The following is a 25,419-nucleotide window of genomic DNA, read 5'->3' as shown; positions in this document are numbered from 1 at the left end:
TAATTTCATTCTTTTACATGTAGTTGTCCAGTTTGCCCAGCACCACTTATCGAAGAGGCTGTCTTTTCTCCATTGTATAGTCTTGCCTCCTTTATCAGAGAAAAGGTGACCATATGTGCGTGGAATTATCTCTGGGCTTTCTATCCTGTTCCATTGATCTATATTTCTGTTTTTGTGCCAGTACCATACTGTCTTGATTACTGTTGCTTTGTAGTAGTCTGAAGTCAGGGAGCCTGTTTCCTCCAGCTCTGTTTTTTTTCCCCCTCAAGACTGCTTTGGCTATTCAGGGTCTTTTGTGTCTCCATACAAATTTTAAGATTTTTTGTTCCAGGTTTGTAAAAAAATGCCACTGGTAATTTGATAGGGATTGCATTGAATCTGTAGATTGCTTTGCGGAGTATAGTCATTTTCACAATATTGATTCTTCCAATCCAAGAACATGGTATATCTCTCCATCTGTTTGGACCATCTTTAATTTCTTTCATCAGAGTCTTATACTTTTCTGCATACAGATCTTTTGTCTCCTTAGGTAGGTTTATTTCTTAGGTATTTTATTCTTTTTGTTGCAATGGTGAATGGGATTGTTTCCGTAATTTCTCTGATCTTTTGTTTTTAGTGTATAGAAATGCAAGAGATTTGTGTGCATTAAATTTGTATCCTACAACTTTACCAAATTCACTGATTAGCTCTAGTAGTCTTCTGGTGGCATCTTCAGGATTCTCTATGTATAGTATCATGTCATCTGCAAACAGTGACAGTTTTACTTCTTTTCCAATTTGTATTCCTTTTATTTCTTTTTCTTCTCTGACTGCTGTGGCTAGGACTTCCCAAACCATGTTGAATAACTGTGGTGAGAGCGGACATCCTTGTCTTTTTCCTAATCTTAGAGGAAATGCTTCCAGTTTTTCACAATTGAGAATGTTTGGTGTCGGTTTGCTGTATATGGCCTTTATTATGTTGAGGTAGGTTCCCTCTATGCTCACTTTCTCGACAGTTTTTATCATAAATGGGTGTTGACTTTTGTCAAAAGATTTTCTGCATCTTTTGAGATGATCATATGGTTTTTATTCTTCAATTTGTTAATATGCTGTATCACACTGACTGATTTGCGTATACTGAAGAATCCTTGCATCCCTGGGATAAATCCCACTTGATCATGGTGTATGATCCTTTTAGTGTGTTATTGGATTCTGTTTGCAAGTATTTTGTTGAGGACTTCTGTATCTACATTCATCAGTGATACAGGTCTGTAATTTTCTTTTTTTGTGGTAACTTTGTCTGGTCTTGGTATCAGAGTGATGGTGGCCTCATAGAATGAATTTGGGAGAGTTCCTCCCTCTGCTATATTTTGGAAGAGTTTGAGAAGGATAGGTGTTAGCTCTTCTCTAAATGTTTGATAGAATTCACCTGTGAAGCCATCTGGTCTTGGACTTTTGGTTGATGGAAGATTTTTAATCACAGTTTCAATTTCATTACTTGTGATTGGTCTGTTCATATTTTCTATTTCTTCCTGGTTCAGTCTTGGAAGTTTATACCTTTCTAAGAATTTGTCCATCTCTTCCAGGTTGTCCATTTTATTAGCATAGAGTTGCTTGTAGTAGTCTCTTAGGATGCTTTGTATTTCTGCAGTGTCTGTTGTAACTTCTCCTTTTTCATTTCTAATTTTACTGATTTGAGTCCTCTCCCTCTTTTTCTTGATGAGTCTGGCTAAAGGTTTATTAATTTTGTTTATCTTCTTAAAGAGCCAGCTTTGTTTTATTTATCTTTGCTATTGTTTTGTTTCTATTTCATTTATTCTGCTCTGATCTTCTATGATTTATTTCCTTCTACTAATTTTGGGTTTTGTTTGTTCTTCTTTCTCTAGTTCCTTTAGGTGTAAGTTTAGATTGTTTGAGGTTTATCTTGTTTCTTGAATTAGGCCTGTATTGCTATACACTTTCCTCTTAGAACTGCTTTTGCTGAATCCCATAGGCTTGGGATCGTTGTGTTTTCACTGTAATTTGTCTCTAGGTATTTTTTAATTTCCTCTTTGATTTCTTTAGAGATATCTTGGTTATTTAGTAACATATCGTTTAGCCTCCAACGTGTTTGTGTTTTTTACATTTTTATCCCTGTAACTGATTTCTAATCTCATAGCGCTGTGGTCAGAAAAGATGCTTGATATGATTTCAATTTTCTTAAATTTACTGAGGCTTGATTTGTGACCCAAGATGTGATCTATCCTGGAGAACGTTCCGTGTGCACTTGAGAAGAAAGTGTAATCTGCTGTTTTTGGATGGAATGTCCTATAAATATCAATTAAATCTATCTGGTCTATTTTGTCATTTAAAGCTTGTGTTTCCTTATTACTTTTCTGTTTGGATGATCTGTCCATTGGTGTAAGTGAGGTGTTAAAGTCCCCCACTATTATTGTGTTACTGTCGATTTCCTCTTTTATAGCTGTTAGCAGTTGCCTTATGTATTGAGGTGCTCCTATGTTGGGTGCATATATATTTATAATTCTTATAACTTCTTCTTGGATTGATCCCTTGATCATTATGTAGTGTCCTTCCTTGTCTCTTGTAACATTCTTTATTTTAAAGTCTATTTTATCTGATGAGTATTGCTACTCCAGCTTTCTTTTGATTTCCATTTGCATGGAATATCTTTTTCCATCCCCTCACTTTCAGTCTGTATGTGTCCCTAGGTCTGAAGTGGGTCTCTTGTAGACAGCATATATATGGGTATTGTTTCTGTAACCATTCAGTGAGCCTGTGTCTTTTAGTTGGAGCATTTAATCCATTCACGTTTAAGGTAATTATCTATATGGATGGTCCTATGACCATTTTCTTAATTGTTATGGGTTTGTTTTTGTAGGTCCTTTTCTTCTCTTGTGTTTCCCACTTAGAGAAGTTCCTTTGGCATTTGCTGTAGAGCTGGTTTGGTGGTGCTGAATTCTCTTAGCTTTTGCTTGTCTGTAAAGCTTTTGATTTCTCCGTTGAATCTGAATGAGATCCTTGCCGGGTAATCTTGGTTGTAGGTTCTTCCCTTTCATCAGTTTAAATGTATCATGCCACTCCCTTCTGGCTTGTAGAGTTTCTGCTGAGAAATCAGCTGTTAACTTTATGGGAGTTCCCTTGTATGTTATTTGTCGTTTTTCCCTTGTTCAAGAATTTTTCTTTGTCTTTAATTTTTGTCAGTTTGATTACTATGTGTCTTGGCTTGTTTCTCCTTGGGTTTATCCTGCCTGGGGCTCTCTGCGCTTCCTGGACTTTTCTTTTCCCATATTAGGGAAGTTTTCGACTCTAATCTCTTCAAATATTTTCTCAGGTCCTTCCTCTCTCTCTTCTCCTTCTGGGACACCCCCTATAATGCGAATGTTGTTGCGTTTAATGTTGTCTCAGAGGTCTCTTAGGCTGCCTTCATTTCTTCTCATTCTTTTTTCTTTATTCTGTTCTGCAGCAGTGAATTCCACCATTCTGTCTTCCAGGTCACTTACCCATTCTTCTGCCTCAGTTATTCTGCTACTGATTCCTTCTAGTGTATTTTTCATTTCAGTTATTGTATTGTTCATCTCTGTTTGTTGTTCTTTAATTCTTCTAGGTGTTTGTTCTTTAATGCTTCTAGGTCTTTGTTAAATATTTCTTGCATCTTCTTGATCTTTGCCTCCATTTTTTCCCTGAGGTCCTAGATCATCTTCACTATCACTATTCTGAATTCTTTTTCTGGAAGGTTGCCTATCTCCACTTCATTTAGTTGTTTTTCTGGGGTTTTATCTTGTTCCTTCATCTGGTACAAAGTCCTCTGCCTTTTTATTTTGTTTATCTTTCTGTGAATGTGGCTTTCCTTCCACAGGCTGCAGAATTGTAGTTCTTCTCACTTCTGCCGTCTGCCCTCAAGCAGAAGGTAGTTTTGACATGTACTCTTTTGAAATGATAACGTTACTGCAATCTTCTATAAGCCGCACCCAAAAGCTTTGTTAAATATGAGGCATAATATATACAAAGAAGATAATAAAGATAACATAAATAAGCCTTCCTTGCAAAAACTAAAATATCAACTATGGGTATCCACTGTTTCCTCTACTGTGCAATAAGCCTCGCACTTCAGAGTTACTTTTCCCTAAAAGCTAACCATTTAAACCCTTGTCCAGTGAAATGGGGTTAAGAACATTCCTCGTTTTACATTGAGGATCCATGTTAAATTAATTTTTTTAAATTAATTTTTTTGTGGTATAATCTGAGGTCTGGCGTATTTATGTCCATACCAACAAAAAAATTGTTCCAGCACCATCTGCTGAAAAAAGTCTTGCTTTTCCCATCCAAATGATTTTGTACTTTCTTCTAAAATCAACTGACTGTATTTGTGTGGTTCTATTTCTGGCCTGCCTATTCTATTGATCTATTTGTTTATATGCCAATACCATACCACCTTGATTACTATGGCTTTTTAATGTCTTTTTTCCCCAGGTTTACTGAAGTATAATTGATAAAAACTGTACAAATTTATGGTGTATGATGCAATGTTTTGAGGTTTTTAATGTCTTGAATTCAGGAAGATGACGCTTCCTTAATCCCTACCTCACACCATACACAAAATTAACTTGAGATGGATCACAGATGTAAACGTAAAATCTAAAACTAAAAAGCTTATAGAAGACAACATAGGTAAATATCTTCATAACCTTGGTAGGCAGAGTCCCTAAACAAGACACAAAAAGTACTAATCAGAAAGGCAAATAGTAAACTGGACTTTATCAAAATTTAAAACTTGGGCTTTTCAAAACCATCATTAGGAAAACGAAAAGACAAAACACTGTCCAGGAGAAAAATCTTCCAAATACATTTATTTTACACAAGATATGTATCCAGAATATATAAAAAGAATTCCTACAACTCAATAATAGAAAGACAATCCAATAAAAAAAGTGAGCTAAAACCTGAATAGATACTTTACAAAAGAAGATATATGAGTGATGAGAAAGGAACAGTAGTTATCAGGAAATTAAAACCACAATGAGATAATCATTTCATACCCACTAGAATAGATTAAATCAATACAGACAACACCAAATTTTGTTGAGACTACAGAATAACTGGAACTACCAAGTTGTCAGTGGGGGTGCAAAATGGTAGAGAAAAGAATTACTCATTGTAACTCCTGCAAAACATAAAGACTTAAAACAAGCTTACTTATAACAATTAATTTTAATACTCATTTGAGAGAAATACTCAATTAGAGATTGACAGAAATGGAACCATATGAGATTCTAAGATAAATATGCTTCATGTAAGCTAACAAGGGAGAAGTTACTGCAAACTTGATCATTTAAAACTCATTAAAAAAGAATTACCTGTTTATATTCGTTAACACAACTTTGGCAGCAAAATCTCATCTGCTGACCTTCAATGACTAGGAGATTGTTTCCAGCACCTTTGCTGGGCAGGTACTCCCCACACTGCTCACAGCAATTCATCACTAGACCATTGGCCAACCTGTACTTGTTAAAGCACTGGTTACTGCACAGCTTATGTGTTACACTGTTAACGCTGACTTCATGCCGAATCTAAAAACAAAAGCCAATTTATTAAATAAATGAACTGGATTAGCACCATACATGAGATACCTAGTTTTTTCAACAGAAATGAAGAACCTTTAGTAATTTCTCAGTGGAAGAAACATTCAGGTAAAAGACTTTTAAAAAGCACATTTCACTATTCTTTCATTTTTATCTTTGATTTCTTTGTAAAATTGTGCTTTGATTTCATAAAAGGAAAAATAAGATTCATAGAACAAAAAGCAACAAAATCAGACATTTAAGAATTACAGGGGCTTCCCTGTGGTGCAGTGGTTGTGAATCCGCCTGCCAATGCAGGGGACATGGGTTCGAGCCCTGATCCGGGAAGATCCCACATGCTGCAGAGCAACTGAGACCTTGCCCCACAACTATTGAGCTTGCGCTCCAGAGCCTGTGAGCCACAACTACTGAGCCCACGTGCTGCAATTACTGAAGCCTTCGTGCCTAGAGCCCCTGCCCTGAAAAAAGAAAAGCCACCACAATGAGAAGCCTGCGCACCACAATGAAGAGTAGCCCCCACTTGCCACAACTAGAGAAAGCCCACGTGCAGCAACAAAGACCCAACACAGCCAAAAACAAATTAAAAAAATAAATTTATTAAAAAAAAATTACAGAAAATGGTTAGCAGGTTTTGATATGACCTGCTTAAAAATAAGTGGATTTGGAATTTGTAGGTATTATAAACTTCACTGCCCTAGAAAACTGGGGTGGGGGGTGGGCGAAGGGAACCAGTATCACCCACATTCAGGATGGAGTCTGTATATACCTAAGTTCTTGCTTTTCTCAGCTCTATGGTAGCTGAGATAAAATTGTGTCTGGGATTTACAATGCTTCAGGGTAATCCAGACCAAATTCAGTCACCAAGGACCATGTTAAGTGGGGCCTCCCTGGATGCCTGGGAAGATGGCAATACCGCCTAAGAAATGTGAAGTGACCTGCATACTTTCACTCCACCTGTTCTACGTGTTCTTGTAGGACTGGTTGTTTCCTTCATGTCCTGAACCTACATTTTCATTTACTGTGGCTAATAAGAACAAAATCCACCATAAAACTACTGCTCTCTTCATGAGTACATTCAGTTCCACAGAAATGGATGATTACCCCCCATACTATGGGGTGGGACATTTGTTATGAGACAATTCTAACATATGCTTATTCTTCCTTTCAACTTCACTGAGTAGATTCAAGACTCATCCATTAGGTAGATGGCAGAACATATGATAGCACCTAAAAGTTAAAATTATCGGTTAACCTAGATAATAACTTAAGATATAAAATCACAGACCTCTGTTAGTTTACTGCAGATTGTACATCTTGATTTATTCAGAACTCTTTTTCGAAGAATCTGGTTATCTTCATAGGGAGACAAAGACGTACCACAAAATTTTTGGAAGGATTCACTTGACTCCCCTTGAAGAACAAGAGTAGCCTTTTTTGCAGGTGCACCTCTGAAACACAAGGGATAGACACAATTTAAGAACACTGCATTCTTTTTTTTTGGCCATGCTGAGTGGCTCATTTCCCCCACCAGGGACTGAACCCGGGCCATGGCAGTGAAAGCCCAGAATCTTAATCACTAGGCCACCAGGGAACTCCCTAAGAATATTGCATTTTAATAAAAGTCAATTATATATGAACAATAATTGACATTTTTCATTTTCTCATGATTTAATCCTAAGAATCAACTATAATTTTTGGATCTAGAAAAATCCACATTTTGGTTTAGTTTCTAAATAATATGGAAAGATATTCAGAGATAACAATATTTTGTTGTCACAGGTTATGACCTTTAGAACCCTGCCACAGGTTATGACTTCTAGAAGCATTCAAAAAGGGTGTTAGCAACTGGGTAGAACCAAGGTAGAGGATGGGGAAGGGGGTGAGGCAAAGGCAGTGGTGGGATAGGGCTGATTTATTTCTATACCTAAACTCTATTTTCCTGCCAAGAGTAAGTACAATACAAATGACCCACAGCTCTGACATATGCTAGGATAACTCAAGTTCCATAAACTTGAAGAAACCTGTGCATCAATTCTACCCATGAATCTTCTGCAACTGTCTAAGTACATTCAGGACACAAATTCATACTCTGCCAGTACCCAATCATATGGAACCATGTTGAAAGGTACAGCTTACTTTTTACATGTCACCTTGCGTTTCTTTGGAGCAGGCTTGTGAGAGAAGGAAGAGAGGCAGGTGGTAGAACAGAAGAGGTGAGCTGATCCTTTTCGCTGATAAGCTGTCTGTCCCTTCTGTAAAGGCTTTTTGCAGTTTGCACAAGTGATTTTAGCTGGTTTAGTGGGTTGCTGTTGGGCAGAAGGCTGGAAGATCTGTTTAGGAAGTGAGTCCACTGGTGATAAAGAATCCACCCCTGGCTGTTTCTGATTACGGGGATAGGATGCTGACTGGGAGATCCAAGAATCTTAAAAAATAAAAAACATAAGAAAAGTCAGGGAACAGTTAAAAACTCCCATCAGAAAAATGTTTAAAATTTTCATTTTGCACAAGTCTAAGAGAATAGTGAGGAAGCCTTGCTGTACAACCCCAGGGGGACTCTCCCCTTTGTACTCTAAGTGAATGATGCTCTATTGTGCCAACACTGGAAATGGCAGCCCCAGAATTGTGCAATGTGGTAGCCAGCATCTCCAAGTCAGACCCTCTGTGCTAGAGATTGGGCAAGTAATTTAAACTAGGTCTTGGTATTCTCAGCTACAAATCACAATGATATCCAACCTATCAGTGTTATGAAGACTAAATGAGAGGGACTTCCTTGGATGTCCAGTGGTTAGGACTCTGTGCTTTCACTGCCATGGCCCAGTTTCAATCCCTGGTCGGGGAACTAAGATCCCACAAGCCGTGCAGCAGGGGAAGAAAAACTAGATGAGATAATGCATATAGTAAAGCATTATGTTCTGTACACAGGGTACTTCCTAAGGCACTTTTTCTTTTCTAAGAGAAAAGTATTAACACATTATAAAATAAAGCAAATATACAAATATAAAGATTATAGTCTGGTGTATGATACCCATTTTCATAACAGCTTCCCCCCTAACATTTTATTATGAAAAATTTAAAACACATAAAGCTGAAAGAATTTTACTGTGAAAAATATGTCCATCATATAGATTCTATACTATTTTTTACTTTTTGCTTTATCATGTTTTCTATTTATTCACCCCGCTAAATAATCTATCTTCTCTATGTATTTCAAGTAATTTGTAGATACTAGTGCACTTCCCTCCAAAATACTTGCAAGTACATGTAATTTAGACATAGCATTTTAAGGCAACTCTATCTACAATTACCTGCCAGCCTTCTAGACTATTTCCCAGGCATTAGTGTAGGTGGCAGATTACACAGGAGACCCAGCTTTCCTACTTCACACAGGGACTCCATCGTATATTACTGTTAGCTTCAAAATGGTACAATATTATGTACAGGTAATAGTGCCTCTCAAACCTTAACATGCATATGATCACTTGGGAATCTTGTTTAAACAGAGATTCTAAATCAGTAAGTCTAGGGAGGGGCCTGAGACTCTGCATTTCTAACTACCTCTTGAGTAATGGTGAAGTTTTGAGAAACAAGGCCCAAGAGCACTGAATTATTCTGTCATCTCTCTTCAAAAATAGCTTTTGTCGTTAGGTAAAGGTCTATGGCCCCTCCACCTATTATAGCTCTAAACATTTCTCATAATACTACCAACACTAACAACTCTGTTTTCACTTCTAAATTCCTACCCATTGCTGCTTCTAATTTTGTCCTTTTCCAGATATTTTTATCTTAACAGGCAAAAACAAAACAGAACAAGTAACCAAAGGAATTCTTTCACTCCGCAGGAAGATACGCTGGCAAATATGAAGTATATTCCATAAAGTTTTGTTTTTGTTTTTATTTTGGCCGCGTCACGCAGCTTGTGTGATCTTAGTTCCCTGACCAGGGATTGACCCTGGCCCCGCAGCAGTGAAAGTGTGAAGTCCTAACCACTGGACCACCAGGGAATTCTCTGGGCTTTTTAATTTTTTTTTTTTTTCTTTTGTGGTACGCGGGCCTCTCACTGTTGTGGCCTCTCCCGTTGCGGAGCACAGGCTCCGGACGTGCAGGCTCAGCGGCCATGGCTCAAGGGCCCAGCCACTCTGAGGCATGTGGGATCTTCCCGGATGGGGGCACGAACCCGTGTCCCCTGCATCGGCAGGCGGACTCTCAACCACTGCGCCACCAGGAAAGCCCTGGGCTTTTTACTGCTCAATAGATTCTGCAGGTTTTTTTTCACTTAGCATTGGTGCATACATAAATAAAGCAAATGTTTTCTTTGTTTATACTGCAACTATTTAATTTCTCCTAATTTCAAAGTTTCTTATTTCATCAAATTCTTATTTTATCGTGTTAGTGTCTACAGGCTAAATAAAACAGGGTCCCCAACCCCTGGGCCTGGGACCAGTAGCAGTCCGAACGAGCACAGCTTCACCTGCCACCCCCCATCCCCCCATCGCTTGCATCACCTCCTGGAACATCCTCCACCTCCCACCGTCCGTGGAAAAACTGTCTTCCACAAAACCAGTCCCTGGCGCCAAAAAGGTTGGGGACTGCTAAAATAAAAGGTCTCTCAAATAAATTCTTCCATGCTCTATCCCCAGAATAAATTTTAAGAGAAGGGGCCCAGAAGGATTTAATCCAAATCCCTCCTTATATGCAAGGAAAATTAAGGCCTAGAAGCTACAGGTGATTTGCCCAGAATTCCAGTAAGTACCAGATCCACTATTTGAGTTTTAGATATTCTTTTTTATTTTATTTATTTACTTATTTTTTGGCTGCATCAGGTCCTAGTTGCGGCGTGCGGGCTCATTAGTTGCGATGTGTGGGCTCTCTAGTTGTGGCGCGCAGGCTCCAGAGCTCACGGGCTCAGTTGCCCCGCGGCATGTGGGATCTTAGTTCCCCGACCAGGGATCAAAGAGGCGCCTCCTGCAATGCGAGACGGATTCTCAACCACTGGACCACAAGGGAAGTCCCAAGTTTTACAGATTCTTGATTTCTTCCTGCATCTAAACTCTTCTGCCTAAAGAACAACCTTTTAGTATTTCTTTAGTGTTGGTCTGCTAGTGAAGTTACTTCAGTGTCTCAGTGGGGTTTTTAGTTGTTAAAGAGTTAACACATACACATGAAGTTTATAATCTTAAGTGCACAGCTCAATGACCGTCTTCACAATGAATATGTACTTCTATGACCACCACCCAGATAAACACACAGAAAACTTCCAGGATCCTCATGTCTTTTCCACTCAGTCACTCCCCTCCTTTCCCACAAGCCATCCGTATCCACACTTCAAAGATAAGTTTTGCCTTATTGTGAACTTCGCATATGAAATCACACAGTATGTACCCTCGTCTCAACATCTCATCTGTTTCATTCACACTGAAGGTAGTTGTTCATCTGGTTCCACTGTTGAGTATGCCATTGTGTGGCTGATACTATTTATCACTCTACTGCTGATGGACATTTCGATTGCTTCCTATTTTTTTTTGGTGGGGGGACATCAAAGGTTTATTGGGTAGGGGCTATTGGGTTTATTGCCCACAGCAAAAGTTCCTGGAGCAACACCCCACTGTGTACGACAGACGGGAGGCAGGACATGGGAGCAGTCTTTGCTATTCAAGGGAGAAGGAGGCTACCATCTACAGGCAGGTGATTGCTTCCAATTTTTGACTATGATTTCTCTACATGTCTCTTAATGGTCTCTTGAGTATTTATCCTGCTCAGAATTTGTAAAGGTTCTCGAATCAAGGGTTGATGTTTTTCTCCATTTTAGAAAATCCTCAGTTACACCTCTTCTGCCTCATTTCTTTTTTCCTCTTTCTGGGACATTAATTACATGTCCTTTTCATCAAATGTCCTAAGTCTCTTACATTCTTTTCTGTATGTCCCCCCTTTTGGTTCTGACTCAGTCTAGATAATACTCTGATACATATTCCAGTTCATTCACACTCTCTTCAGCTGTGCCAAACCTACAGTTAAAATGTAGACTGTCTGATACTCCTAGTACCTGCACCACTTGTGGGTTCACTTCTCTTGTCTGCTTTTTCTCTTATTTCATTATATGGGCTGCCTCCTCATATCCCTAATAGTTTTACATGAAAAACTGAAAAAAAAAAAAAAAAAAGTTGAGACTCTGGATTATGTTAGCATCCCCAACCCAAAGGTCGATATATATATTTTTTAAATCAGTGTCCGTCTTTGTGGGCCCCTGTGAGTCTGTTCAAAGTTCCCCTTAGATTCTTAGCAGCCTTTTCTGGAACTGAACACATACCTGTTAGAGAAAAGCAACCCCAAGTAAGAGATGACTCCTCTGAGGCTCCTTCTCAGATATGAGAAACTTTTTTTTAGTGTATTTGTAGCTCTGTGATGCTTTCGATATTTTATATGTTTTGTCTCCCTGTCCCCCATTATTCTCTGCAGGAGGGACAGGAGTTACCTATCGATTATTAGTCTAAAGTCTATTATTATCAGAGGAAGAACTTCCTAGAATCAGTATCATAGCCAGAAATGTTTATAATCCAACAAAAATACAACACAGATGCAAGAACAATTTCTAAGTCTGAGTATTTTCTTTGATGAAATTTTGCCGTTTATATAAAGATACATGATGGCTGAAGAACTTTCACTGAAATAGTCTACCCTAAAGGTTAATGAAAAGATTAAATGACTCAAAGGTCCATTCCAATGGACATGATCTTTGACTTCATAAGGTATTACACAGTTTTATTTGTACTTTATGCACAGCCATAATTTTGTAGGATAAAATTTGAACCCTTAAGCCCTAGATTCAAATATAACTCAACTCCAGAAATCCTCATCTTGCTCTTATTTTTTTTCTTTTTTCTGTGCTGGAAAACCTTCATTCTATAGAAGTGGGAAGCACACAGCAACTAAAGTAAGACACTCTGGGGGAGCTCTGACTCTAAATAATAACAACAATTACAATAGTAATACAATGGTCACCATATTATTCTGTAAGTCTTCTGGTAAAATTGGTTAATGTTACAAAAGCTGACAGCAAGCAAAAACAAAATTTAGGGTTAATACTAAAATTAGACAGCTTTCACTATGCTACATCCAACTTAAACCAAGAGTGAAAAAAAGAGCAACAAGAAGAAGACAGTCCTGGGGCGTCCCTGGTGGCGCAGTGGTTAAGAATCCACCTGCCAATGCAGGGGACACGCGTTCCAGCCCCAGTCTGGGAGGATCCCGCATGCTGTGGAGCAACTAGGCCCGTGTGCCACAACTGCTTAGCCTGCGCTACAGAGCCCATGAGCCACAACTACTGAGCCCACGCGCCACAACTACTGAAGCCTGTGCCTGTGCTCCGCAACAAGAGAGGCCACCGCAATGAGAAGCCCGTACACCGCAACGAAGAGCAGCCCCCACTCACTGCAACTAGAGAAAGCCCGTTGGGCAGCAATGAAGACCCAACGCAGCCAAAAATAAATAAATAAAAGAAGACACTCCTTTTTGACAAGTGACTCCACCTTTCAGAAAGCTTCAGACACATTTTCACCATCACTCTTTACCTGACAACTCTGTAGACCCTCTTTTTAGAATTCTGGACCAAATGGTATTATTTAAAGGACAAGGCTTCCCTGGTGGCGCAGTGGTTAAGAATCCGCCTGCCAATGCAGGGGATGTGGGTTCGAGCCCTGGTCCGGGAAGATCTCACATGGCGTGGAGCAACTAAGCCCATGCGCCACAACTACTGAGCCTGAGCTCTAGAGCCTGCGAGCCGCAACTACTGAATCCCATGTGCCTAGAGCCCATGCTCTACAACAAGAGAAGCCACCGCAATGAGAAGCCTGCGCACAGCAACGAAGACCCAACTCAGCCATAAATAAATAAATAAATTTATTTTTTAAAAAATAATAAAATAAATAAATAAAGGATACAGTTCTGTAACTTTTTCCCCCCGAAATAGAACTTTAGAGAACCCAGGAACACTGTAAATTCATCCATACTTCAGAGATAACAGAAATTCATTGCCACAGCACAAACAAAATAGTTTAAATGTAGTTAAGAACATCTTCATATATATGAATGAATGTCAGGAGAGTCCTTTAAAGCTTTTTGTCTGTTACTTTTTAAAATCATTGATACCTCATGGCATGAGAAAATTATCACTGTAATATAAAACACAGTTTTGAATTAATGAGATAAAAGGATGACAAGAATAAAAATACATCCAAGAGTAGTCAAAACTACTTTCAAACAACTTTTGCTAGTCTCAATTATGTCCACAATTTGAGTGGAGCAACAGTATAGCATCTAACTACAGTATGCTTTTTTACAGTTAAGTATCAGTCTGTGTGCTGTGCTTTTAAATTGAAAAGCATGTTACTGATCCACTTCATCATTCAATACACAACTTCAATTTACTCTGGAAGGTGAAAAACGGTCAAGGCTGAAACATAAAAGAAATACATGGCAAGCCTTCTGGTTTTAACTTAAGAGCTTATATGTACATAAGATGTAATTCATGCTTGCAAAAATATACATGTAAAATTTAGGAAATAATTACAAAACAAAAAATAAGAGTGAAAGAAACAAATCAATTACACTGCAACAAAAAATTTTGAAAAGAAGAGTGAAAGAAAGAGATCCAAAAGAATGATTTTCAATGGACATTATTTCAAGTCTTCAACATCATCTTCAACCGCTTTTAAGCTTAACACATCACTCAATATAGAAATCACAAGTTTTTTATATTATTTTTCAGGTTTCACTCAATTAATAAACAAAAGATGTACATAGTAATAAGTAGATGACAAACATAAATGAACAAATTCATAAAAAGTCTGCAAAAGTATTTTTAAAAGTTCAGTGATCATTAAGAGGATATCACCTCTAAATGATCAGTTTAGCAAACATTAATAATACTCCTACCCCTGAGGAGAGCTTACAATATTATAACAACAACAAAAAAAACCCATAATATTTTGGTGAGGACCATTCTGTATTAACCATGAAAAGCTTTAAAAATATGTTGACATTTGACTTGGTAATTTCACCTACAGAAACTTTTCACTAGAAAATATGTGTGACAAACTTAGAGATATTCATGAGAAACCTGTTTATAACTGCAAAGACTAGACACAAGCTATTAAATAAATTATGAACATAAAAAGCTTACTATATTTGACATAAGCGAATACGCTAAATGATGAAATGTCAAATGCTTCCCCTCCACCCCAGGTCAAGAACAAGACAACAGAAGGCGCTTTCACTGCTGAGTGCCTGGGGTTCAATCCCTGGTTAGGGAACTAAGATCTTGCAGGCCGCGAGGCATGGCCAACAAAAAAAAGAACAAGACAAGACTTTATACTCTGATCACTTCTATTCAACATTACATAAGAAATAAAAGGGGATCTGCCAGGCCAAACTATTTCCATAATAAAACTAAGATTATTTGCCTTTTTCATCGTGTTGGCATCTGCACTAATGGTGCAGAAGCAATGATGTTACGTAAAACTGCTGGCAGTGGAACCAAACTGTACTAGTAAAATTTTCTTCACTATCAGGCACTTGCACAAAAGAAAGAAAAAGTAGCACCTGTACTTCCTACTGTTCTTCCAACAACAACTGGTCAACACAATTCTGATGCTAACTACCTGGAGTCAGCACCAGCCCCCATTCTGAAGGCAGAGTCCACAAGACTGCCCTCACTTTACATGCCACCTGGACTTCTGGCCAACTGGCTGTAAATCTGGGAGGCTCCTAAGGCCCCTTTAGATTTGAAAATTTCCTAGAATGATTCAGAGAACTCAAGAAAGCGCTATACTTATGATCAGTTTTATTTAAAGGATGCAAATCAGGACCAGCCAAATGAAGAGACATACAGGGTGAGGAAGGGTCACAATGCCAGAGCTTCTGTGCCCTCTCTCTGAGGAAGCGGGTAGCGTCACCCACCTGGCACAGATGAGTTTTTACTGGGTTTCATCGTGTGGGTGTGACTGGTGGGATTATTCGCTGCGTGTGACTGGACTCAATCTCCAGCCTCTCTCCCCTCCACGGAGGCTGGGCTGGCTTAAAGGCACAACGCTCAAATCACACGATTGTGGTCTTTCTGGTGACCCTCAGCCTTAATCATTAGTTATTAGGAATCTGGTAAATGTCAAGGATTTATTCTCTCTCCTAAGAACCAGGGACAAAGGCCAGTGAAATTATTTATTATGCAACAGAAGTCCTTAGTGAAAAGGTAAAACTTAGTATTAATTTTACTAAATTTCAGCCTCTGACTACATCTTAATACTCTGTATGATGAACAGGGAAGCATCCAGAAGCCACTTGTTTCATACCACAGAACAATAAGAAGAGTGGAAAAGCACTTGTAAAATTGTTGCACTGCAAGCTGAACTAGCCTAAAGGAATGACAAAACAAACTGGTTATTGACATTTTCTTAAAATAAGCCTTTCACTTCAAAAAAATAACAGTATTCGTTGCCAATGAGAAAATTTGAGCTTTTGAGCGAAAATCAGAATCTTTGAAAACCTGCATCCACCACTGCTAGCGTGACAGCTTTCTAAGGTGTCAACATTTAGAAGACCTAGGTAACTCAGTAAATCAACACTTTCCAAATAATCAAAGCACAATGTTACCAAATCATACAAAGGTAAAATTCATTCCAAGATAAATGAATTTTAATGTAATAAAGCATGAAAAGTTCATTACATAGTTTCAGATTCCACACTGTAAGAACTTTTAAGAAACTACCACTTATCAAGTTTTGGTGCTGTGTCAAAAGGAAAAGGAAAAAACTATCCATAATTAACTAAAAAGGCTACTAAAATATTGCTCCATTCTACAGCCACATATGTATGTGAGGCCAGATTTTCTTCTTATACCTCAAATAAAAGAAGATATTGCAACACATTCAATGTAGAAACAGATTTGAGGAGCTAGATATACCTTGCTGTTTTCTATTAAGCCAGACTTAAAAAAAATCGTGGGGCTTCCCTGGTGGCGCAGTGGTTGAGAATCTGCCTGCTAATGCAGGGGACATAGATTCGAGCCCTGGTCTGGGAAGACCTCACATGCCGCGGAGCAACTAGGCCAGTGAGCCACAACTACTGAGCCTGCGCATCTGGAGCCTGTGCTCCGCAACAAGAGAGGCCACGATAGTGAGAGGCCCGCGCACCGCGACGAAGAGTGGCCCCCGCTCAATGCAACTAGAGAAAGCCCTCGCACGGAAACGAAGACCCAACACAGCCAAAAATAAATAAATAAATAAAATTTTAAAAATAAAATGCTTTATAAAAAAATTTTTAAAAAAGATTTGTGTAACTGTAATACATCACTTTTCACGAAATTTCTTTAGTGAAAGTAGTTATCTTTCATTAAAAATACATCACATAATAATTTTGTTAAATGAATACCTTTTAAATTTAATTTCTAATATGATAACAGATTAAAAACAAAACAAAAAACTTTGGGATCCTCAATCACTTCCAAGAGTGAAACTGAGACCAAAAAGTTTGAGAACAACTGTCCTATAGAAATACTAAACAATATAAACAAAAACATTTAGTGTGTAGAGTTTCAATAGTAAAAAATGAAAAGCCATATAAATGCTTAAAAAGTAGAGGAATAAATATCTCAGACAAAGGAATATTTTATAGCCACTGAAACCTCTACTTTTAAAATGACATAACAGGGGCTTCCTTGGTGGCGCAGTGGTTGAGAGTCCGCCTGCTGATGCAGGGGACACAGGTTCGTGCCCCGGTCCAAGAAGATCCCACATGCCACAGAGCGGCTGGGCCCGTGAGCCATGGCCGCTAAGCCTGCGTGTCTGGAGCCTGTGCTCCGCAACGGGAGAGGCCACGACAGTGAGAGGCCCGCGTACCACAAATAAATAAATAAAATAAAATTTAGATTAAATAAATCAAGAGAACACAAAACTAAATACAATATGCTCTAAATTCTATTTTTACAACCAGAGGCAAAAGACTGAAAGCAAACAAACCAAAATTTTAAGTTGTCAATCACTTCTACTTAGTGAGGTAGGTGACAGATACTATTTTCTTATTTCTAACTATGATTTCCTTCAAATGTTCTGTAATATTCTCATAACCAGAGAAAAAGATTAATTTAAAAAAATTTTTTAAGAAAAAAAATACTAGCATTCCATGAAAACAACAAGTGATTCGGTTCTTAGTTCTAATTACTTTCCAGTCCTTTCCTAAAATTCTAAGTTGGTCAATAGCTAAAAGCACTAAAATGACCCAAAACAAACAAACACAAACAAAAACAAAAAACAAACAAACAAAAACCTGAAAAAACAAACAGCACACCAAGTCATGAAAAATCCACTAAAAAGATTTGCTAAATTTTAAATAATTTTCATTATATTTTACCAGAACACAGCTGGCCTCATAAGAGTCTTTAAAATACAGGTATCTGATTTGGGACTATCCTGGCGGTCCACTGGTTAAGACTCAGTGCTTCCACTGCAGGGGTTCAATCCCTGGTCAGGGAACTAAGATCCTGTATGCCACGTGGTGCGGCCAAAAAATAGGAGAAAAAAACAAGTCTCTGATTTAAAGGTAAGAAAGTTTTCTAAATTTAAAATGAAGCAACTAATAAAATGCTGATTTAATACCAAAAATCAGAGACAAGCAGTCTAAAAGTAAACACTTGAAAAGCAAAAATTGAAAGGTCAGGTTATGTAATTACAAACTGAATAAAATTTAATTGTTATGTAATATTACTTTCCTTTAGTTCTTCACTATCCATCTTTTTTTTTTTTTTTTTTTTTTTTTTGGGCGGACCGCGGGCCTCTCACTGCTGTGGCCTCTCCAGGCTCCGGACGCGCAGGCTCAGCGGCCATGGCTCACGGGCCCAGCCACTCCGCGGCACGTGGGATCTTCCCAGACCGGGTCATGAACCCGTGTCCCCTGCATCGGCAGGCGGACTCTCAACCACTGTGCCACCAGGGAAGCCCCACTATCCGTCTTTTTATTCTATGACTTTTACATTAAAATAAAGATGCTAGTAAACAAAGATGGAGGTAGTCGTTATGGGAGTTTTCAATTAAAACACTTCACATATAAATCACATTGGTTAAAATAGAGTAGACTGCACAGTTTTTTTTAGCAAAAAATTCTATTTTAATATGAAAGTTAACAAAAAATATTTCACATATAGAATAAAATAGATATAGGTACTAAAAGTAACAGCCAAAAGTTTATTTACTTAGCGTGGAAAGAAAATATTTAGTATCACTTACTGCTTACCAGGATTGTGATGAGCTGTAAATCCTCCGTTCTGAAATACGTCTCCTGCCACATTCATTCTACCAGGATTAAAAGGTCCTACTGCAGTCTTGGTCTGTGAAGTTAAAGACGGGGTGTATGTTTGCATATTAACACCAAAGTTACTCGACTGCAGTCCGTTAGCGACATCTCCCAAGCTGGTATTCTATAGTGATGTTATATTTGTAATCATTAAGTTCATATCTCGCCCATCATTCAGAGCTTAATACCTGTTTCTAAGGTTGTAACATTAGTAATATGAATTTCAGAGTCGATTCTGTAGTGATAACACCATTACCCATTCCAGCATTTACCTTACTTCTTGAAAGACTGGAAGTGGAGAAATCCAAATCTTTGGTTCTGTTTTTACTTCCAGGAAGTGCCCATTCAATAAAACTAGAAGAAATTGTCTTTTCCTTTCCATTTGTTTCCATGTCCTCTTCATCATCAATGACAATTGTCTCACTTATACTTCCCTTCTGAGAAGCCAAACCTCTTGAGGAAGGAAGAATTATGGAATAATTTCCTTGTAGCTTTTCATTTCTTGATGCAGCAAATATAAAATTTCTTTGATCAGCTATTATTGGAGCAGAATCTGAAGGAGGTTGTATAGAGTCAATAAATACAACATCATCATCATCCTCCGCTGACGAGTTTCTAGATCTATTAACTAAAGGACTAGCTGGGTCACCAAATGCCACGTCCATGAAACTAGCTGCCATGGCTTTACTCCCTAATAAAACAGGAGTCTGTTCAGTCAAGTCTAATCCTCCCGCTGAACATTTATCTATGCCAAAGAACCTATAACAGAGAGAAGAGAAAAAAAAGTTCTAGTGTACTATGATCATTGCATTTTATTGCAATTAAATAGCACAAGTGAAATTTTAAATTATTTGATGTGATTTTATCTAAGTCCTTCCTTGAAACAGAAAATTGTTCAAAATAATTCCATCAATTACCAATAACTCAGGGTCCAAATACAATCACTATACTAAATATACTTTTATCTACTAAAATGACTACGATATTGTCCAAACTCTATTTCCCTAGGGTCTTCTGTCATTGTTTTTCAAATTCTCTGCTTCCAACATTAAACCTTTCTGGATCTTCTTTTTTTTTGTCCTTGTTGAGGAATCCACCAGACACTATGCTATAGGTTTTTTATACAAAATTCTGAAAAACCCATGATGTAGACATAATTTAATTCATTTTACAGATTAGGAAACGACACTGGGTAAGGCCAAATAGGACTCAAACTCAGGGCTCTAACTCTAGGCTCCAAATTCTTAGCCACTTTGTTTTATTCAGCAAACACCTCTGTGTACCTACTATGCACTAGAGAATGACAAATGAAAGGATCCAGCAGAGACATAGTTGGAAGAATCTGCAGAAGTGACCAACCAATGAAGCACAGCTCTGAAAGCAGATGAGAGAAGAGGAAGAGGAGGATGCGTGCACAGCTGGTAGTGAAACTGATCATGAACAAAAGTCACCTTTATCTCAAAAGTGAGAGGGGAAAAGGTAAGTGTATGGCTGCCCCTTGGTGTCCACGGGGGGACTGGTCCCAGGATATCCATGGATGCTCAAGTCCCACAGTTAGCCCTCCGAATCCAAGGTTCCATATCTGCAGATTCAACCAACCCTGGATCGTGCAGTACTATAGCATTTACTGAAAAAAATCTATGTATAAGTGGATCCCTGCAGTCCAAACCCACGCTGTTCGAGGTTTTGTCCAGTTGTAATTAGAACGTATATAAATATGTAGAAATAATAGATGGAAAGCTGAGGTAAGTTTATACATCCTGGCTTCAATTTCTTAGAAGCTCAAGACAGTGAAGGAGGTAGGATCTGTATGGATGTTGAATAATAAAGAAAAGTCACTCATACAGCAGTCATCATTCAATTTTAAACATCTCATATTGAAATATACTAAGTAACATTCTATTCTAAAATTTTCCCAACTAATTTTAAGTGATAGTACTTACAGTCATACATTCGGTAATGTTTATTCTTAATAGGTGCTAGCTATGCCGTTAAATAGAGCAATTCAGTAAATGCTTATAAAGGTGAGGCAGGAACTATTCTTTTCCCCATTTTACCCATCAGGAAACTAAGACTCAGAAGATAAGTAATCCGCCTGGCCCGCCCAAGTCTCCACTGCTGGAAAGGGTAGAGTCAGGACTCAAATCCAAGAAATCTGACTCTATAATCTATTTCATAGCCACTACACTATGTGCAATTACTGTATACAATTTTTTAAAAAGTTACTTGTTTTATTAAGATGAGTGAATTCATTAAAACAAAATAAACATTCAAATAACTCTAGTTCAAAGATAAAGAAATAACAAACCTAAGGAACCAGTTTAAAAGGGCTATAAAGGAAATACAAAAATTAGGATCATGGTGAACACTCATCCAGTAAGCTTATTATGTGGTTGATTTTCAGAGAAAAGAGGCAATAATTCAGCCTAAACTGAATTATGAAATGTAAGAGCTGTTATATATGAATTCTCTCAGTCCTTTCTGTATCTGAATAAACCTAGAACAGAAAAGAACAATTTCTGGAAAAGAGCTATAGCTGACTCCACAGTACCCTCTGGTGGCGGTTAGGCCCTATTTTAATCTTCCCAAAGAAAATAACAGAGCATTCTTTATGCTCAGCTCATTGTAGTCATCTACTGCTGATAAAAGATTAAGTATTCACCTATTTTCAAATTCCAGATTGTAAAAAAAACTAAAACCTAACCCTAACCACTATTAAAAGTCATTGTGTATATAATTTAACCATCAAACACTTTCTTAATTCCATAAACATAAGACTACAAAAAAGTTTTAACCATGTCTATAACATTGTCTAAAAAGAGAAAAAGTTATAGTTTAGCTAAGACACTGAGCCAATTACCTCACTTCATTGAGTTTTACTTTTCTCAACTATAAACTGCAAATGGGGATAAAAAGGACTCTGAGGTTTTAACTGTGATAAGTGAACTTGCAAGTCCCTAGTTCTCTGCCTGGACATATTACAGAGTGCAAAAAATGTTAAATCCCTCTCCACTGAGAGGGTATTCAGGCAAATACTTTGCCTACTCCTTAGGATTTCAACAAATGTCTAGTTAATCTTAAATATTTACCTACTCTTCCTGTGGTATCTTATTCATCTACAACTATTTAATGTTTAATTGATCTTCATTTTGATGCAATGAAAATTAATATAAAATCAAAGGAAAATCCACACAGAGAAGTGCAGAATCTAATGGGCGTTCCCTGGTGGCCTAGTGGTTAGGATTCCAGGCTTTCATTGCTGTGGCCCACGGTTCAATCCCTGGTCGGGAAACTGAGATCCCACAAGCCTCGCAGTGCAGCCAAAAAAAAAAAAAAAAGGTTGTCCTAAGAACAGAAAGTTAGGCTGAAACCCGAGCAAGACTTAAACGCAAACTATCTCTAGGTTGTGGGTAACAACCCTGCAAAGTTAAGAAGGTATTTAATTAGGGGTAAAAACAAGAGTTAACAGTAAAACAAAGACACAAATAAGGGTAGTTTGCCCTATTGTGTTTACTTTTAGTAACATCTCATAGCAGTTTTTATTTCCTAAAGGTTGCTACAATTATCTTTTTTTTCAAAAATTATGGTAAAATATATATAACATAAAATGCCATTTTAATTATTTTTAAGTGTGCAGTTCAGTGTTAGTTTTTTAAATATGTTTTTTTTTTTTTGCGGTACGCGGGCCTCTCACTGTTGTGGCCTCTCCCGTTGCAGAGCACAGGCTCCGGACGCGCAGGCCCAGTGGCCATGGCTCACGGGCTCAGCCGCTCCGCGGCATGTGGGATCTTCCCGGACCAGGGCACGAACCCGTGTCCCCTGCATTGGCAGGTAGACTCTCAACCACTGTGCCACCAGGGAAGCCCCTTAAATATGGTTTTTCAAAGTTGCAAAAATTTCTGCTGAATTCTTAAGTTATAACTGAGTATCATGAATTTTCCTGAGATCACCTTCTATTAAAAAAAAAAAACCAATTGAATAATTTAGTAGCCATTCAATATTCAATTATGTTTGTGTACAATTAAGTAAAACTTACATATTAAAACGAATCAGTTAAAACAGCTGCTAAAATAGAAATGGTGAGATATTAATATGACAAGATTAGTATGTGATGAGAACGGTAAACTAACCTGCTCATGAGTCTTCAAATGTTAAAATCACCACGGAAGTATTTTCAATTATTTAATTATTGCTTCAAAGGTTCATTTTTTGGCCACCTATAAGCACACCCATATTTTTGCGGCTCTATAAAAGATAAAGGATGCATACGCTACAGAAACCTGTTGAACACTAATGAGTTTTACGACATGTTCTACAGCACCTCTGGACTTAACATTGTCACAGATCTTTCTTAATATTAAAATATTTATATGTTTACATAAAAATAACATCAATTCCAAAGCCAGCTTCATGATAGTGAGTATATACTACAAGCATTCCCACTTAAAATCAGAAACAAAATAAAAATGTATGATGATTCTGGAGGTTTTACTCACAAGTGTAATGAAACAGGAAAAAAGAAAAATCAAATGAACAGTTATGACAAACAGCAAGAGAATTACTTAAGTGTCTAAATACAAAACTACTATCTAGAAATCAATAGCCTGGTAGGGATTAAGATTGTACACTGATCACACACAATTAACTTCAATCCCTTCTAAAACCCCCATAACAACAATAAAGTTCCTACTGACAAGGAAAAGAAAAACAAAAAGAAGAAACAAAAGGAACAAAATTTGATAAGCCAAAGAACAGGTGGATAAGCAGTTAACCAACTCTGCCTGAGATAGCCAAACTCTAAAATAGTGATGGAAAAGGCTGAGAAATATCCTGACTTATGCTCAGAATCTTCACGAGGCTCAAAGCCTATAGCTCCAGATATCACGGGACTAGGGAGCAGGTGGCTAAAACAGGAGGATGTGAAATCCCAAATCCCTTCCCTCCCTCTATTTTGGTGATGACAGGTCTTTCCCCACCCTGGCCCAAGTTCTAGACTTTTATTCTTTGGAGAGGATAGAACATAAGGTCTTTGTCTCAGGTTCACCAGGCACTGGTGAATGCTTCAATAGCATGCATATGAAATGCCCCCTCTCTCACTTGATTTCCAGAGAGCTGGCATCCAGACTTCTATCACGCAAGCAGCAGACTATTATTCCCTGGAAAACTTCTTTCTCAGAAACACTCCTTTCTGTGGAATTAGGAACACGAAAAAAGGAAAGACCTAAAAATAACGACTTTAAAGATTCTCCATCAACTGGCCAAAAAAGAACCATCCTACAGTGAAGCTCCAAGCTGAAAGTTCCATCCACTCTTCCAATCAATTTCTCCATTTCCCAATTCTTAATCATGAGTAGACCTGTCAAGAATTATGAACTATCTGGAACAAGCTTCTAATAAGAAAAATAGTTGTTAAAAGAGAAAAAAAAAAAAAAGGAAAGAAAAAAAGGCAGGAAAAAGAAAACATAAAATGAAAACCCACAAACTATTAGTACTCTAGACGGATACATGACAAGCAAAAGACCATATAAAACTAATATTTCTAGTATAAAAAAGAGCTTTTGGAAATGAAAAGCTTAGCAGAAATGGAAAACTCGGAAAAGGGTTGAAAGATAAAGCGGAAGAAATATCAGGAAACAAAACAAAGATAAGAACTGCAGCCACCATTAACAATGTGTGTGTGTGTGTGTGTGTGTGTGTGTGTGTGTGTGTGTGTGTGTGTGTGTGTGTGTGTGTGCGCGCGCGCGTCCCACATAACTTATGGGCTAGGCGATTTACAATCTTCATAGCAATCAGGAAGACAGACACAATTTACTCACTTATAAAATGTGCATAATAAAAATGTATTTAATTGAATAAGATGTGCATTTATAAAGATGCATTTATTGACTCTTATTTAGTTTGCACTTGCCAAAGTAATAAGAGAGCAGAGATGTGAACCCCAATTTGGCTGGCACTAAACCTAGTCCTTTGCACACTGCGCTCAACTACGCTAGGAACACGCTGCTGAGAAAAGTGGCTTTTCTAAGTGGTAATACCTGAGTCAGTGACTTGATCTCCTGCCAGTCTTTTAGTCCCCGCTAGCTCCCTTTCCCTATGAAGGTCCCTCATAGCTCTAGCATCCCACCCACATCCCTTCATCTCACAAAACTATCAAGTAATGTGAAATATCAGCACTTCAGATATCCTATGAACATTACCCAGTTGAAACAATATCCATTCCTAAAAGCTGTCTAACTAATGAAGTGTGCTGTGACGCCTAACAGCCTACGTGCAAAGTCAAGTTTGTCAAGGATTTACAAGGGCAGAGGGAAGGCAGGAACACTACTATGAGAGATGCACTAATCACAGGTTTCTTTTTGATGACCAGTGGAAAACTGATCCGAAAGGACAAAATTGGCAGGACCTAAGACTATACAGAATCCCAGATAATACATGGAGAATCAGATTTAGAAAAAAACAAAATCATTTTCAGACTCTTAATAAAATTATTGATTCAGTCAAGGATTGGTGTTAAAGCCATTAACTGA

General features: G+C 37.9%; 1 protein-coding gene across 1 annotated transcript in view; it reads right to left on the bottom strand.

Annotated features, from left to right (window-relative positions):
* The window catches only part of ZMYM5 (zinc finger MYM-type containing 5), a 30,151-nt gene extending 5,151 nt beyond the window's left edge, over positions 1–25,000 (bottom strand). The window contains exons 1-7 of the mRNA XM_007464519.1: positions 24,928–25,000; positions 23,990–24,080; positions 19,165–19,651; positions 18,833–18,926; positions 7,694–7,979; positions 6,843–7,005; positions 5,333–5,545 (exon numbers count right to left, since the gene is read on the bottom strand). Coding sequence (XP_007464581.1) covers positions 5,333–5,545; positions 6,843–7,005; positions 7,694–7,979; positions 18,833–18,926; positions 19,165–19,651; positions 23,990–24,080; positions 24,928–25,000 — 1,407 coding nt within the window. The remainder of the gene's footprint in view (positions 1–5,332; positions 5,546–6,842; positions 7,006–7,693; positions 7,980–18,832; positions 18,927–19,164; positions 19,652–23,989; positions 24,081–24,927) is intronic.
* Between the last annotated feature and the right edge of the window lie 419 nt (positions 25,001–25,419).

This window comes from Lipotes vexillifer, unplaced genomic scaffold (genome assembly GCF_000442215.2).
Source record: "Lipotes vexillifer unplaced genomic scaffold, Lipotes_vexillifer_v1.1 scaffold2116, whole genome shotgun sequence".
In the NCBI taxonomy this organism is placed as follows: domain Eukaryota; kingdom Metazoa; phylum Chordata; class Mammalia; order Artiodactyla; family Lipotidae; genus Lipotes; species Lipotes vexillifer.
This window is presented reverse-complemented; position numbering and strand designations above follow the sequence as displayed.